This window comes from Protopterus annectens, chromosome 8.part1 (genome assembly GCF_019279795.1).
Source record: "Protopterus annectens isolate FY-2018-M chromosome 8.part1, PAN1.0, whole genome shotgun sequence".
Classification (NCBI taxonomy): Eukaryota; Metazoa; Chordata; order Ceratodontiformes; family Protopteridae; genus Protopterus; species Protopterus annectens.
Window position 1 is genome coordinate 354,975,205 of NC_056742.1, and position 13,851 is coordinate 354,989,055.

General features: G+C 45.0%; 1 protein-coding gene across 3 annotated transcripts in view; it reads right to left on the minus strand.

The window, feature by feature from the left end:
* Positions 1-13,851, minus strand: part of LOC122810355 (zinc finger protein 585A-like) — a 534,209-nt gene that overhangs the window by 424,173 nt on the left and 96,185 nt on the right. For all 3 annotated transcript variants that reach the window (XM_044081935.1, XM_044081936.1, XR_006366088.1), the window contains exon 4: positions 12,295-13,187. In XM_044081935.1, the coding sequence (XP_043937870.1) occupies positions 12,295-13,187 (893 nt within the window). The remainder of the gene's footprint in view (positions 1-12,294; positions 13,188-13,851) is intronic.

Sequence of the window (13,851 nt, forward strand, 5' to 3'; positions counted from 1 at the left end):
CATTTGTGGCCTCTCTGCTCTGACTTTTAGTAAAACTTTTGTCAGCAGAGGTAGAGGTGGGTAGGCATAGGTTGTCAATGTTGTCCAACTGAAAGATAGAGCGTCCACTTTCCAGGCCTGTGGATGATAGGTCCTTCTGTACAATTTTTTCAGCTGGTAATTCCTGTGGGAGGCAAATAGATCTATGCCTGGCTGTCCCCATTTCCGTGCTATCATTGAGAATACTTGAGGGTGTAACTCCCACTCGTGAAGATCTGTCATATTTCTGCTTAATTTGTCTGCCAGAATGTTTTCCTTTCCTGGCAGGAATTGTGCTTGTAGTTGTACTTGTAAGGCCAATGCTGTGTTCCACAGGGTCATTGCCTGTCTGCACAGGGGGTAGGAATGTGTGCCTCCCTGTTTGTTTATGTACCACATAACTGTGGTGTTGTCTGTTCTTATTAATAGTTGACCTGGATGCAATAGGTCCTTGAAGGCTGTAAGAGCATTTTGTACTGCTAGCATCTCCTTTTGGTTGATGTGAAGGTGCATGTGTTTTTGAGACCATCTTCCTTGAATGCACTGACCTGCCATGTGTGCTCCCCAGGCGTAGTCTGAAGCATCTGTTGTGATGGTTTGATTTGCTTGAGGTATGCAGAAAGGGAGACCCGTGTTTCTTTGGCATGCATGAGTCCACCACAAAAATTCCTTTTGAAGGCATGGAATGAGTGGTATAATTGTTTCCAGGCTGTGTTTGTGTTGAGACCATAAGTTTTTCAGGTACCATTGTAGTTTCCTCATATGCAGCTTTGCAAATGGTATTAGTAGAATGCAGGATGCCATGAACCCCAGAGCCTGCAGGATTTTCCTTGCAGTAAGCTGGGTTAAAGTTGTCATTTTTCTGAAGTATTGAGACAGTTGCCTTTGCTTGTCTGGCGTGAGATAAACCATCTGGGCCATTGTATTTAAGCTGGCACCCAGGAATATTATCTGTTGTGAGGGTATCAGTTTGGATTTCTTTTTGTTTACTGTGTACCCTAGGCAATTTAACATTTTTATTACAAACGCCAAATGTTGTAGTAGAATGTCCTTGCTGTCTGCTTGGATCAGGCAGTCGTCCAGATATGGGTAGATTTGTATTCCTCATTGTCTGCAAAATGCAATTATTGATGCCAGGCATTTCGTAAATACTCTGGGTGCAGTAGATAAGCCAAAGGGCAATGCAGAGAATTGATGATGCGTTGTACCTGCAAGAAATCTGAGGTATCTTCTGCAATCTTGTCTGATAGGGACATGCAAGTATGCCTCCTTGAGGTTCAACGTTACCAGCCAAGACTCCTTACCCAACATGGGAAGAAGCTGCTGTAATGTGAGCATCTTGAATTTTGGTACCTCTAAGTACGTGTTCAGGATAGATAGGTCTAAGATGGATCTCCAGTCTTTGTCCTTCCTTGGTACCAGAAATAGTCTTGAATAAAAACCTTGACCTTGTTCTTTTGTAGGTACCTTTTGAATTGCTTTCATATGCATGAGAGCGGAAATTTGCTTTTGTGCCTCTGCCCATTGATTTTGTGGCAGGTTTGGCATGCCTTTCATTTTTGGAAGGGTATGAAAGTGGGATCTGTAGCCTCTGTTTATGATGTCCAGAATCCATTTGTCCTGTGTAATAATGTGACAACTGTCTGAAAATAAGGCCAGTTTTCCGCCCAAAGGTGCTGCCATTGAATGTTTGTTTGGCAGGCGTAGGGGGAAGTCATTGAGCTTGCTTTCTGAATGGTTGAGGCCTTTCTTCTCCACCTCTTGGAGCTGTTGTTTGCCATTGTCTAGGTCTGTAAGATCCTTGTGGTTGTCCTCTGCCCCTGGGGCGTCTGTATCTACCCCTTTGGGGTCTGTCAGTGGTTGGAAAGGGCCAGTTTCTGCTGAAGCGAAGCGGTTGTACCTGCAGGAAATCTTTAACTGTTTGCATAGATTTTGCCTTTTCTTCCATTTTCTTTAAAACCTCCTCTGCTTTGACACCAAATAATACATCCTTTTGCAATGGTGCATCCAATAACTTTGCTTTTACATGGTCTGGTAAGGTTTGCTCTTTTAGCCAAGCATGTCTACGTATCACAGAGCCGGTGACAGCTGCTCTACATGAGGCCTCCAAAGAATCAAAACCACACTGTAAAGTATGTTTTCCCACTTGTTCTGCTCCATGCAATAAATCATTCATCTCTTTTAAATCTGGTTGATCTGTTTGTGTCATCTTAAGTTTCAATTGGGAGATCAGAAACTGCTGGTATTTTAGCATGTGAAATTGGCAGTTTAATGCCCTCACGGCTAAAGTGGCAGAAGTATACACCTTCTTACCCCATCTTTCTAATGCTCTGGAATCTCTTTCAGAAGGTAAAGGATTTTTTGCAGTAGAGGCCTTAATCCCTTTAGGACCCTGTGAAATGGTTTCTGGGTCAGCAGCAGGGCTTTTATACAAAAACTGGTGGGAATCAGGGACCCGGTAGTATCTGTGTGGTTTAACTGGGGCAGGAGGCAAGGAGTCTGGATTCAGACTGGCTTCTGCAAAAACATCATCCAAAATATCTAAAACCGGAGGAATAGCAAGGGGCCTATGCTGAGGAAGAAGGAGAAACTCCCAGAGCCTTTTCTTAGAATCTGAGTAATCCTGTCCTTCCCAGTGGAAGTGTTCCCTCAAGGTATGCAAGGTTTCCCCGAAAGAGTAGTCCTCTGGGGGGGAAACCGAGGGAATTGATTCCTCTGCATCAGAGTCTTCATAGGGAGAATAGGAGTAATCCTGGTCCTCAGAGAAACCTGAGGTAATGGAAGCTTGATCTGAGGAAGGGTAGTCTTCCTCCAACCTGGGTCTTTTTTGTAAGGGGGGCTGAGAACCCCTGATAAGAGTAATTAAATCCTCAGCCATCTTGAGCATCTGCTTTTTTGGCATGGGTTGCTGAGAAGGGGTCTGAGGACCCTGTTTCCTAATTTTCATAGGGGCTTTAGATTTTGAGTAAGATTTAATGGTAATAGAAGTTGGCTTAAAAATGTCTTCAGAAACTGAAGGCATAGCTAAATTTTTTGGTTCCCCGCCAAGAGTGGCATCGGTGTCTGGAGAGGTAATCGGCTCCGGAGGGCCTGCAACTTCAGATAGAGAGGTCGCTGGTAAAATAGATTCAGTGGTAGTCAGGGGCTGCGAAGACGCCTCACTGAGAACCGGAGATCCGGCTGCAGGTCTAAGCATGGTCTCGGTATCCGTTTTGGGCCTCGGATGCCTATCTTTATCTTTGCGTTTTTTTCATTAAGCCTAGTGTTGGAAAATCCGACGACATGCTGTAGTTAAATTTTTTGCCGAAGTAATGAAGGGCGAACTCCGCCCGATGTTTTATAGTGCGTTTATTGAACCTAGCACAAAAGCGGCAGCCCGAGACGTGGTGGTCTGGGCCTAGGCAAGGAATACACTATGAGTGAAAATCCTTATGCGGTATTTGCTTCCCACAAGAAATGCAATTATTAACTTTGTCTGACATCGTTCTGAGGCAAGAAAAGTTTCCCCAATGGGGTACTTAGCTTTAGAGAAGACTTCGGCTGAAATCCTTTTCGGAAATCTCAGGAGCTGGCCGACCAGCAATTGCGAACTGCTTCTGCTTTGGGCACCGCGCGGCAAGAAAGACTGAAGAAAATGGCGTCGGCTGCCTCTTTTATACCCCTGCCGCTCTGACGACAGGGAAGAAGTGACGACAACTGACGCCGGACCAAGACTTTGGAATTCGGCCGACCGAGGGCCCGCCTGACGGCAGGATAACCCAAGTGTAATGACTGCAGCAGTATGGCACGATGAACATCAAATATCATCCAAACACCCTCTAGACCAAAAGGTTGCAGAAGTAGCCATGGACCTAGTGGAATGAGCTCTTACCTGACCTGTACGAGACATGCCTCTGTCCTTATAGACCTGAAAGATGCATGAAGAAATCCATCTAGCAATAATGACCTTGGAGAATTGATCAAATTTACGGAAATTTTTTATCCTGTGTAAATAAAATCGTAACTGTCTATGAACATCCAGCAGGTGGAGATGTATTCCACCTTGTTAGTAAAATTGGGAAAAAACACAGGCAAATTGATGGTCTGATTGATATTGACTGGTGATGCCACCTTAGGAAGAAAGGATGGACTGGTTCAAAGGGAAACCCTATCTTTGTGAAAAATCATGTAAGGAACTTTGATGGACAAGACTTGTAATTCTGAAACCCTTTTGGCAGAGGTAATAGCCACCAGAAAAGCTGTTTTCCAAGATAAAAATTTTAGATCTGCAGTTGCGGCAGGCTCGAAAGGTGAAGCGACCAAAGCTTGAAGAATCACAGTAAGGTCCCATAGTGGAACAGGATCTCTGACCGGAGGATGTAACAAAAGGGTGCCTTTAATAAAGGCTTTACACAGTCTGGAAGAGGCTAAAGAGGCAGAATTCTCACCCACATGAAAATGAGAGATGGCAGGCCAAGTGAACCTTGACAGTAGAAGAACTAGCTCCGTGTTGAAAAATATCTATCAGCTAGAAAATCAAGAATGGTGAAAATAGGAGCCGTGAAAGGGTCTAAACTCCTTTGAGAGGCCCAAAAGGAAAAACATTTCCACTAGCTGCGATAAACCTTACTAGTCGAAGATATATGAGCGGCCACCAGAATAGATCTAACTGAGGAGGATAGTCCAGGAGTCCTAGCAATCATCGGAACCGGAGCAGACAAACTGTGAGCTTCAGACTGTCCAGATTCGGATGAGGCACCCCTGAAGGGTGTGAAATATGATCCTGAATGGGATCTAGGATCCAAGGCTGAGCCAGAAGTTGAGGCCAAAGGAAGGGAAACCATACCTGGCGAGGCCAGAATGGCACAATGAGAATCACTTTGCTCCCCAGTCAACGAGCTTTCTAAAGAAACCTCGGAATAAGAGGTACTGGCAGGTAAGCATACAGAAGACTGAGAGGCCAAGCATGAACTACAGCATCTCTGGGGGACTCCCCCGGCAGGGGATTCGGAGCGAAAAACTCGCTGCACTTCACATTGGAAGGAGATGCAAAGAGATCACAGCAAGGTTGACCCCATTTGCTGAAGATCTGCTCTGCTACTGACAGATACAGAGACCACTCATAAGGCATAAGAATGGTCCAACAGCCTGTCCGCTAGGATGTTGGACCATCCTGAAATGTGTGTTGCAATGAGAAAGCAACCAGTGGAGATCACCCATTCCCACACTCTCATGGCCTCGTGACAAAGAGGGTAAGATCTGGTCCCTCCCAGTTTGTTGACATACCAGACCACTGACATGTTGTCTGACTGAATCACAATAGTTCCCAGAAGAAGAAAGGCATGAAGGGCCTGCAACACTAGAAGGACTGCCCTCATCTCTAGGACATTTATGTGCAAGCTGGTCTCTATGGGGGACCACAGGCCTTTGACTGTCCTGCCCGAACAATGCCCCCCCACCCAAGTTGGGAGGCATCCGTGGTCACTGTGGCTTGGGCCAGGGCTGGAACAAAGGGTCGTCCCTCCAAAATGTCTGGAGAGCACATCCATCATATGAGGGACGACAGGCAGACTCGACTGAGTTGAATTGGATATGCCAATGGCAGTTCCAACAAGGACCATTGTACAGTTAAAGTCCACTGTAGAATTCTCATGTGTAACTGGGCACATGGAAGAAGAGTTATGGTCACTGCCATCGAGCCTAAGGCTCTCAACACCGATTCCGCCGTTAGGAGATGAGAGTGATAGATCAGGGAGACATGCATCCTCAGGTTTTGAACTCTCTCCGAGGCCAGGAAGACTTTGCACTGAAGAGTATCTATCCTGGCACCAATGTAATCTATCACCTGTACAGGATCTAGGAGAGGTTTGGATACGTTGATTGTGATCCCCAAATGCAGGGCAAGAGTCAGGAAATAATCCCTCGTTTGGGAGAGTAGACACCTGGTGGGAGCAGTGAGGAGCCAATCATCCAGGTACGGATAGACCTGAATCCCCTGAAGCCTCAGGTGAGCCGCTACCACCGCCATCACTTTGGTAAACACCCTGGGGGCTGTGGTGAGACCAAAGGGTAGGGCTCGAAATTGGTAATGATGGACTCCTAGCAGGAAGCAGAGGAGCCCCCTAAAGTATCTATGCATTTTTATGTGAAAGTAAGCATCCTGGAGGTCTAACGAGCACATCCAGTCACTCTCTTGCAGGTACAGCAGGATGGACTGTAATGTGACCATCCGGAACTTCTCTTTGGCAACTGACAGGTTCAAGGTAGAGAGGTCCAGAATGGGCCTTAAGTCCCCCGTTTTCTTTGCAACCAAAAAGAACCTGGAGTAGAAGCTCGATCCGGACTGATATGGTGGGGACGGTTTCGATGGCTCGTTTTTCTAGCAGCTTGGAAATTTCCTGTGCTGCTGCTTCCTTTGCGTGGGTAATACGTCTGGGAGGTGTGTGGGAGATTTGGGGAAACCCACGAAGGGACTAGTGTATCCTCTAGATATAATCTAAAGCACCCAGCGGTCTGTAGTTATGGACTCCCATACTGCTAGGTGCAAGGACAATCACCCCCCGACTGCCTCCAGAGTAGAGCAGTCGGGCAACTCCTCAGGGTTGCTGCCCAGGTCTGTCCGAGAAAGATTCTCAAGACTCAAAATTCCTCGGACCCCCTTTGCTGCTGGGCCGGCATCCATTCTGTCCCCCTCTGCCTCTAGGGGAAAAAGAGCCCCGAGTGTCCTGGGAATATTGTGACTTCCAGAATCACATCTTCTTTTGCCCTCTCTGGTTCTGGGAAAAGGACCTTTGAGGGTTTAAAAAGCAGATCCTGACAGCAGACAGCATCTTCCCGTCCTTCTCATTCTGGACTAGTGTCTCTTTGAGGGTCTTACCAAAGAGAGTAGAGCCATCATAAGGAGCATTGGCAAAGGACGCCTTGAGGGGTTCTGAAAATTAACATAACCTGAGCCAGGCGTTGTGCCTCATGGGCATGCTGGACACAGCCACCCTAGCCACTCCTTCCATAGCATGAGAAAGGAGTCGCATGGACGTGTTGGAGACTGCTTTTAAAGTGGCCATCCTCGTGGAGAATGAAGCCTTGTCCTCCTGTGACACGGACTTGGGGGGAGACTCCTCCAGCTCCTTTACCAGGTCACGTAAAGGACCCTAATCGAAAAGGTAGCTGAAGTGTAAACCTGCTTCCCTAGGCAGTCCATCATCCGCGACTCTCGGTCAGAAGGATGAACAGAGGAACTCTCCTGAGCAAGTTCCTTCTTTGTGGCTGCTGCTACCAATATAGTGTCTACGGGGGAGCCATTGTTCCATTCTGGTCTGTCTATGGGGGAGGCTTAAAATCTTGTCGGGTCTTTTTGGGATAGGTTCCGTGGTGTCCGATTCCTTCCATCCCCGTGAGGTGACCAGATCCACCAAAGGATCTGCGGGAGGGGACACCCAAGATGTAGAAAGGCCCGTGCTGAAAGCCTACAGAAACACAGACTCGGCAGAAGAAGGTTTGGGGGCAGAATAACCTTCCCGCTGGTGCAGGATTTCCATGATGTCTCCAAAGGAGACATCCTTGGGAGGTGACCAAGGGGAACCCTCTCCATCATCCAAGTCCGTGTCCTCGGTGAGGGACTTGGGGGAGTCCAAGTGCCTCCTCTTACATGTATGCTTGTGAGGTACCTATCCGGTGGGGCTCTCCGGGGAAAACTCGCAAGCCACTTGTTCCTCAGGGGGAGCCGTCTGGGGCTCCTTGAGCATGGGCTATCCCTCTGGTAAAACAATGGGGACCATAGGCAGAGCCGAGAGGGTCTGGGTGGAGTCTGAGGGGGGAAGTCAGGGTTCTCGATCTAGCAGAGGGAACCCTTTCTACCACACTGAATGCCGAAGGAGAGCGAACCTCCTGAGAAACCAATAAGGAGGCTGGTCTCCCCAGATCCAATGAGAGAATCAGATTGGGGTCCGAAGTGGATGGAGCTCCGAGGGTGGGAACGTTGCCCGACAAAGGTGGAGCTGATGAAAAAAGTTCCACTCCCTCAGATCCAACGCTCAAGCTCCGGCTCTGAGAGCGGCTCGGATCCGAGCTGGTCGGATCATACATGCTCCAGGCAGCTGTCGGCTTCGAGGAAGCAGAGACCATCGGCGCCGACCTCCTGACCAAAGCCATCCTCGGATCCAAATACTCCAAACCCAAAGGTCGTACCAGAGAAGGAGATATCGGCTGTAAAAAAGGAAGTGAGCTCCCCCCTCCTGAGGGATGGGGACTAGCAAGACCCCCATCTGGATCTGAGTATGGATAAATCTCATCATTTTATCCAGATCAACCTCCGACAAAGACGAGGACACGGACCTCCAAACTGGTGGGTCAGAGGCCCTAGAAGCTGAACATGTCTCCACAGGCTCCAGGGAGAAACTCGGAGATCAGAGCTGAGGGGAGTCACGGGTCCATAACGTTTTTACAGTTGAAGGGAGGTCCAGAGACCTCTTGCGCTTTTCCCTCGCCTTCGACTCTCTCTCCTTCTCTCTGCCCCTCTTCCGCTCCGCTTCCACAGGCTTTTGCACAGGAGGTTGACTTCAGCCTGGGAGGGAGGAGAACCCAGGGGAAGAGAGGAAAAGAGATGGCCACAGCAGCCGCTGTGACCAAAGCCAAAGATGAGGTAGCAGTCTCAGAAGGGGGGCGAAGGCCTTTTAGGGCCAACTTGGCCTTCCTTTCCTTAATGGCATGAGGGTTGAACTCTGCACATATAGTGCAGTCTACACTCAAATGGGCCATGCCCAAGCATATAACACACAGCGTGTGGCCATCCGCAGGGGATAATTTATGGCCACACTCAGTGCATCTCTTGAAAATAGACTTGGCATCAATTCTATCAGAAGAAAGAGAAAATATTTAAAGAAAAAGGTTATTTCCTTTTCGACAATACCCTCTCACCACACTCACACATAGGGAAACAGAGGGGTGGAGAGGAAGCAAAAAATTCACACAACTATAGAAACTAAGCTTATTATCATCCTAAAACACTACCACTTGACACACCAAGCGAGGGGAGGAGAGAGGGGAACCTATTCTACCACTACCTAACAAGTTTTAAAGAAAATAATTAGTTTAAAGGTTTTTTACTCACTTGAAAAGTTGGAGCTCAAGAGATGATGATGCAAGGCTATTCGTGGCAAATGAGATCTGGGGATGGAAGGCAGTGGAGGCGTATTATGGGTAAGGGGCGGAGTTTGGAGCTCGGAGCAGATGCTAGTAAAAGTTGCCTGCTCGGATCCGATATGGATCCGTAGCCCACAGGCTGAAGACCAAATGAAGTAAACTACTTCAGATCTAAGGTTTAATTTCAAACAATTTACTTCTAACACTCAAGTACTGCACTACTAATGTTCACAACAGTAACAAGACAGCAAGATGGCACCTAGGGGCCTTACATGTGCCAGTCTGTATGGTTTCCCTACAGCAGTGGTCCTGCATCTTTTCACATCTGAAAGACATGTTGTAGGTAAACTGTTAATCCTCCCTATTACCCACATATGTAGTGTGCGTATGTGCACACATGAGAGTGCATGTGCACATTTGCACCCATTCTATTACAGAACTGAAGCATATCAAAGATTAGTATTAGTATGAGTGGCAGGACATTCTCTAACTCCATCATAATCCTGAAATGGATAAAGTAGGTATCAGAAAGGAATGAATAATAATCATATCCTAAATAAGCAAGAAAAATATAGTAGCATGATTATGCCAGCTAGACACATCCACATCTGGTTTTATTGTATTCTTTAACTACTGAAAAGATATATACACTGTCTGAGCTTCAGCATGCTTTTCTTTTATTAAACTACAACCCTCTTTATGGAGCAATGCTGTTTCACATGGTTTCTTCATTCTAGTTTCCAACATCATACCTTAAAATAATTTTGGACAGATATTGACTTGTACCCTGCTATATACACTGATACATTTGCAGATTCCAAGGGTATCTTTCCTATCAAGCCTTTTCTCCTGGACATATATTTCAAGTCCACTTGGTCGCGTTGTTTCCATGCAAAGGTTTTACACCATCTTAGCTGCTCTACTCTGCACTGCCTCTACTTTTTTTTCAAATGTATGTATAAATGTGGCCTCCGGATAAAAGGGTGTCCAAAAACCTGCCCTTTTTTCAATGAGCTATACCATGACACTACTAGTATATTTTCTATAAAACTTGTATCAATATCATCTCTCCTCAAATTTGTGCTAAATGCTGCTTTGATATCATATATGAAAAGTCCAGACTTATTTATTTGCTGTGACCACCATTATGTCTCATTTTGTGGTCTCTCATTATATTCAAGTACTGTAAGAACAGAACTCCATAACAAGTTTAGGCACTTAGACAGCAAGACATTTCTCTGTGGTACATCTGGTTAGGGACAAATGGCTGAAGTGACATTCAGCTGCTGTGGGCAAACAGAATAATGTGGTGCTATGCCCACAACTTCAATAAGCAAATGCTGAGAGGGAAAATAATCTCCATGGCCCTCAAGGCAACATGAGGCTGCAGGCAGTATGGCAGGCATCAGCAGCAGGCTAGCCAGTGGGCATGTCAGTGACAGTAAAAATGCAGTGAGCATTAGGTAATACCTTTACAACTGGTGTGTGCGGATCACTACACCCTTTACAGTGTCTAGTAAACATTAAGTAAAAGCATACTAGACCATAATGTGACTACAATAGTATCCAGGATTTACTCCATTCTATAGCACACTTCTACAAGTTGTAATTACTTAAGCATGCAATATACACTGAGCACAATACTCATTAGTTCTTATGCCCCCGTGCTTTGGTTATTAAATACGTGAGCATGGTAGTGTGTGCTTCTCTTTGCACACAAGGAATCTGCAACAGCCATATTTCTCTGCAGCCAAATGTCATTTCAGCCATGTGTTCCTAAATAATGTACCATAAAAAAAATGTCTGAGAGCCTAGCCACCTGAACCCCTCCATAGCATTTGTGCAAAACCAACAACACTTCAGAACATTTCTCCAATTTACTAAAAACATTTTTATTTATTTATTTTGGCATTTAGTATCTTTTCAGTAGGAGAACTTAGTATAATTGTAATGAAGTGCATAATCTCTAACTTCTTTTACAGTTCAGTGAAAAAAAAAAAAAGTAAAAAAAGCAGATTACTGCATACCTCAAACTAAGGTACTTATAATATGACAATCTGCTGCTCCTAATTCTTAACTCAGACTGTCACCTGGCAATCTTTTTCTATGTTGTCCTACATGATCACAAGTATTGTATCTGCAACAGGTATGAAATCCATACGCTTCCCCCACTTCTGATCCATGAACCTAGTTATCCATTAGCGCAAGTCTAACAGAAGCAGCTGATGCAATTTTTAGTCTATATAACCATGTTGTTCTGTAGTTTCGGTTTCAAAGAATAGTATACATTTAGCAGTCCTTAAGATAACATTACAAAATAGCCTCCAGTGCTGATGGAAGGAGGTCTGATCCCTAGAGTCAAATGTTTTACTTCACATGATGTGAGATACTACATCTGTGTTCCATTAGTGCATCACAAACTCCTCTGCACAGATACTCTAATGGACTGTCCAGAGGTCTGCACCATGCAGACCTTTCTCCCCGATTTTCCTTGTAAAAGAATCTTTGACTCAATAAAACTCATCCATTTACATATTACAGATTACAAACAAACTCCCTCTCCTGCACTGACAGGTTCACAGAATAAGATATCCTGTGATGCCAAAAGTACAGATAATTGTGTCTTTCGGCTTTTTCCCAGTTAGCAGTCGCGACAGCGGAACTCCAGTCCGCTAATGACTGGTAGTGGATTTTTACGTACCGGGTTTCCAGCCCTGACGCACAACCTTCAACGAAGGCACGCCCCCATTCACGTATGCCTCCACACAGAAGATGCTCTAGCTGAGAATCAAATGGGACAACGTCTTGCTATGAGGCGGCAAAGCTACTGCAGCACCAACACCGCAGTAACCATAATATCTTTATACCTCAGTAAGCAACCCAGCCCATCTTCAAGTTTTGAGTTCTTTTACAACACTTCAAAAAGAATTGCACACTCCCTGCATGCCTTTCTCAAGTGTGTGCACTTATTGTCAAAAATGTGCACCATCACTTACACTTGACATTTCATCTGGATTCAAAGCTGACACACTATATGGCTTAAAAATAAAAATTACAAGAAAAAAGCCTGCATTTGCCAATTTAGCAGAGAACATATTAATTACAGACTAATAGAATTAGCAGAGTAGCTTGATAACAGCAAGAATCTGGATTTACCTTAAATCTCCATGAGCATCCTTCATAGCTGCAGCCATAGGGTCTTTCTACAGCATGCACACGCATGTGCTTGTTGACAGTAGAGCGATCAGAGTACGCAGTACCACAAACAGCACAGAGCACACTGCCATCTTTGTGCTGCTGTCGGTGGAGATGCACCACTGCATTGATATCTGACTGAAAACCACATTGATGACATTTGTATCCCTTTGTATGATGCATTCTACGATGAGTCAGAAGATGAGTCGGAGATTTAAAAGCTGTTGAACAGGTGTCACAAAGGAAAGTTCTTTCTAATTCATGAGTGTCCATGTGCAGTTGCAAAGCCTGCCTGTTGGAGAAAACTTTACCACAGGCCAAACAGAAAAACTTCTTTCCTCGAGCAGACCTCAGCAATGCCTTTCTTTTTCTGGATCTAGATTCTGCCAGTACAGTTTCTAGTTTTGTGCATGACTCAAATTCAGAGATACTTAACAACCTCTCTCCACCACAAAGTGCGACATCGACATTCTGCAGGAAATCAACAACAGCATGCTTTGACCACATGTGACTTATCAGCCCATCCTTGGAAAAGCATTTCTGGGTGCAGTAGATGCACTTAAAGATAGTCCTCCCATAGTCAAATAAGTTCCCTTTTACTGTTTCTGTAGCAAGAATAAAATGAAAATCAAAGTTTTTGCTGGCTTGCATACCACCCTGATGAACAGTGTTGTTGGTATGTGCAGTAGTTTGTACTACCTGCTGGGCAGCCATTTTTTTATCTGCATTAGCAGTATCACTAGGGAGAAGAAGTTGAAGCTTATGTGTTGCTCTATAATGATAGAGCAGCACTGTATGAGACATATATGGCTTCCCACACAGTTCACACTGGTATGTTCCAAACGTACTGACATCTGAAAGGAAAAATATAATTAGAAGACGATAAAAAAACAATAAAAAAGAAAAAAAAACACACACAAACACTTGGTTTAATTACACATACATACTTATTTACATAATAGCAGATGCACTGTTGTGTGCGTGTGTATGGGCTCCCTACCGAAATGTCGGCACTCTAAATGCTGAGTGCCGAAAAGCTGGAGGAAAAAAAAAGGCTGAAAACACAGAACAGCGAATCTCAAAAATCACTTTTCTCCTTAAAACTCTTTCTGCAGGCGGGCAATCCCCCTACACCTCCCAAACTTATACATACCAGCTCCGAGATCACCATACCTCAGAGAAAGGGAATGTTCTGAGAAATGGCATCTCAAACTTCGTATATGTAAGTCCGTTCTTTTGGCCAATCAATCTCTGCATTCAGGACTCTCTCTAGCAGGTACCAATATTTCAAATGGTTATTGTGTGTGTGTGTGTGTGTGTGTGTGTGTGTGTGTGTGTGTGTGTGTGTGTGTGTGTGTGTGTGTGTGTGTGGACCCAGAATACATACATAAATACATATTTCTGTATGTACATATATATATATATATATATATATATATATATATATATATACATATACACATATACACACATACATATTTAACTCAGACATACTGGCGGAGGTGGGTGGTGTGAGGT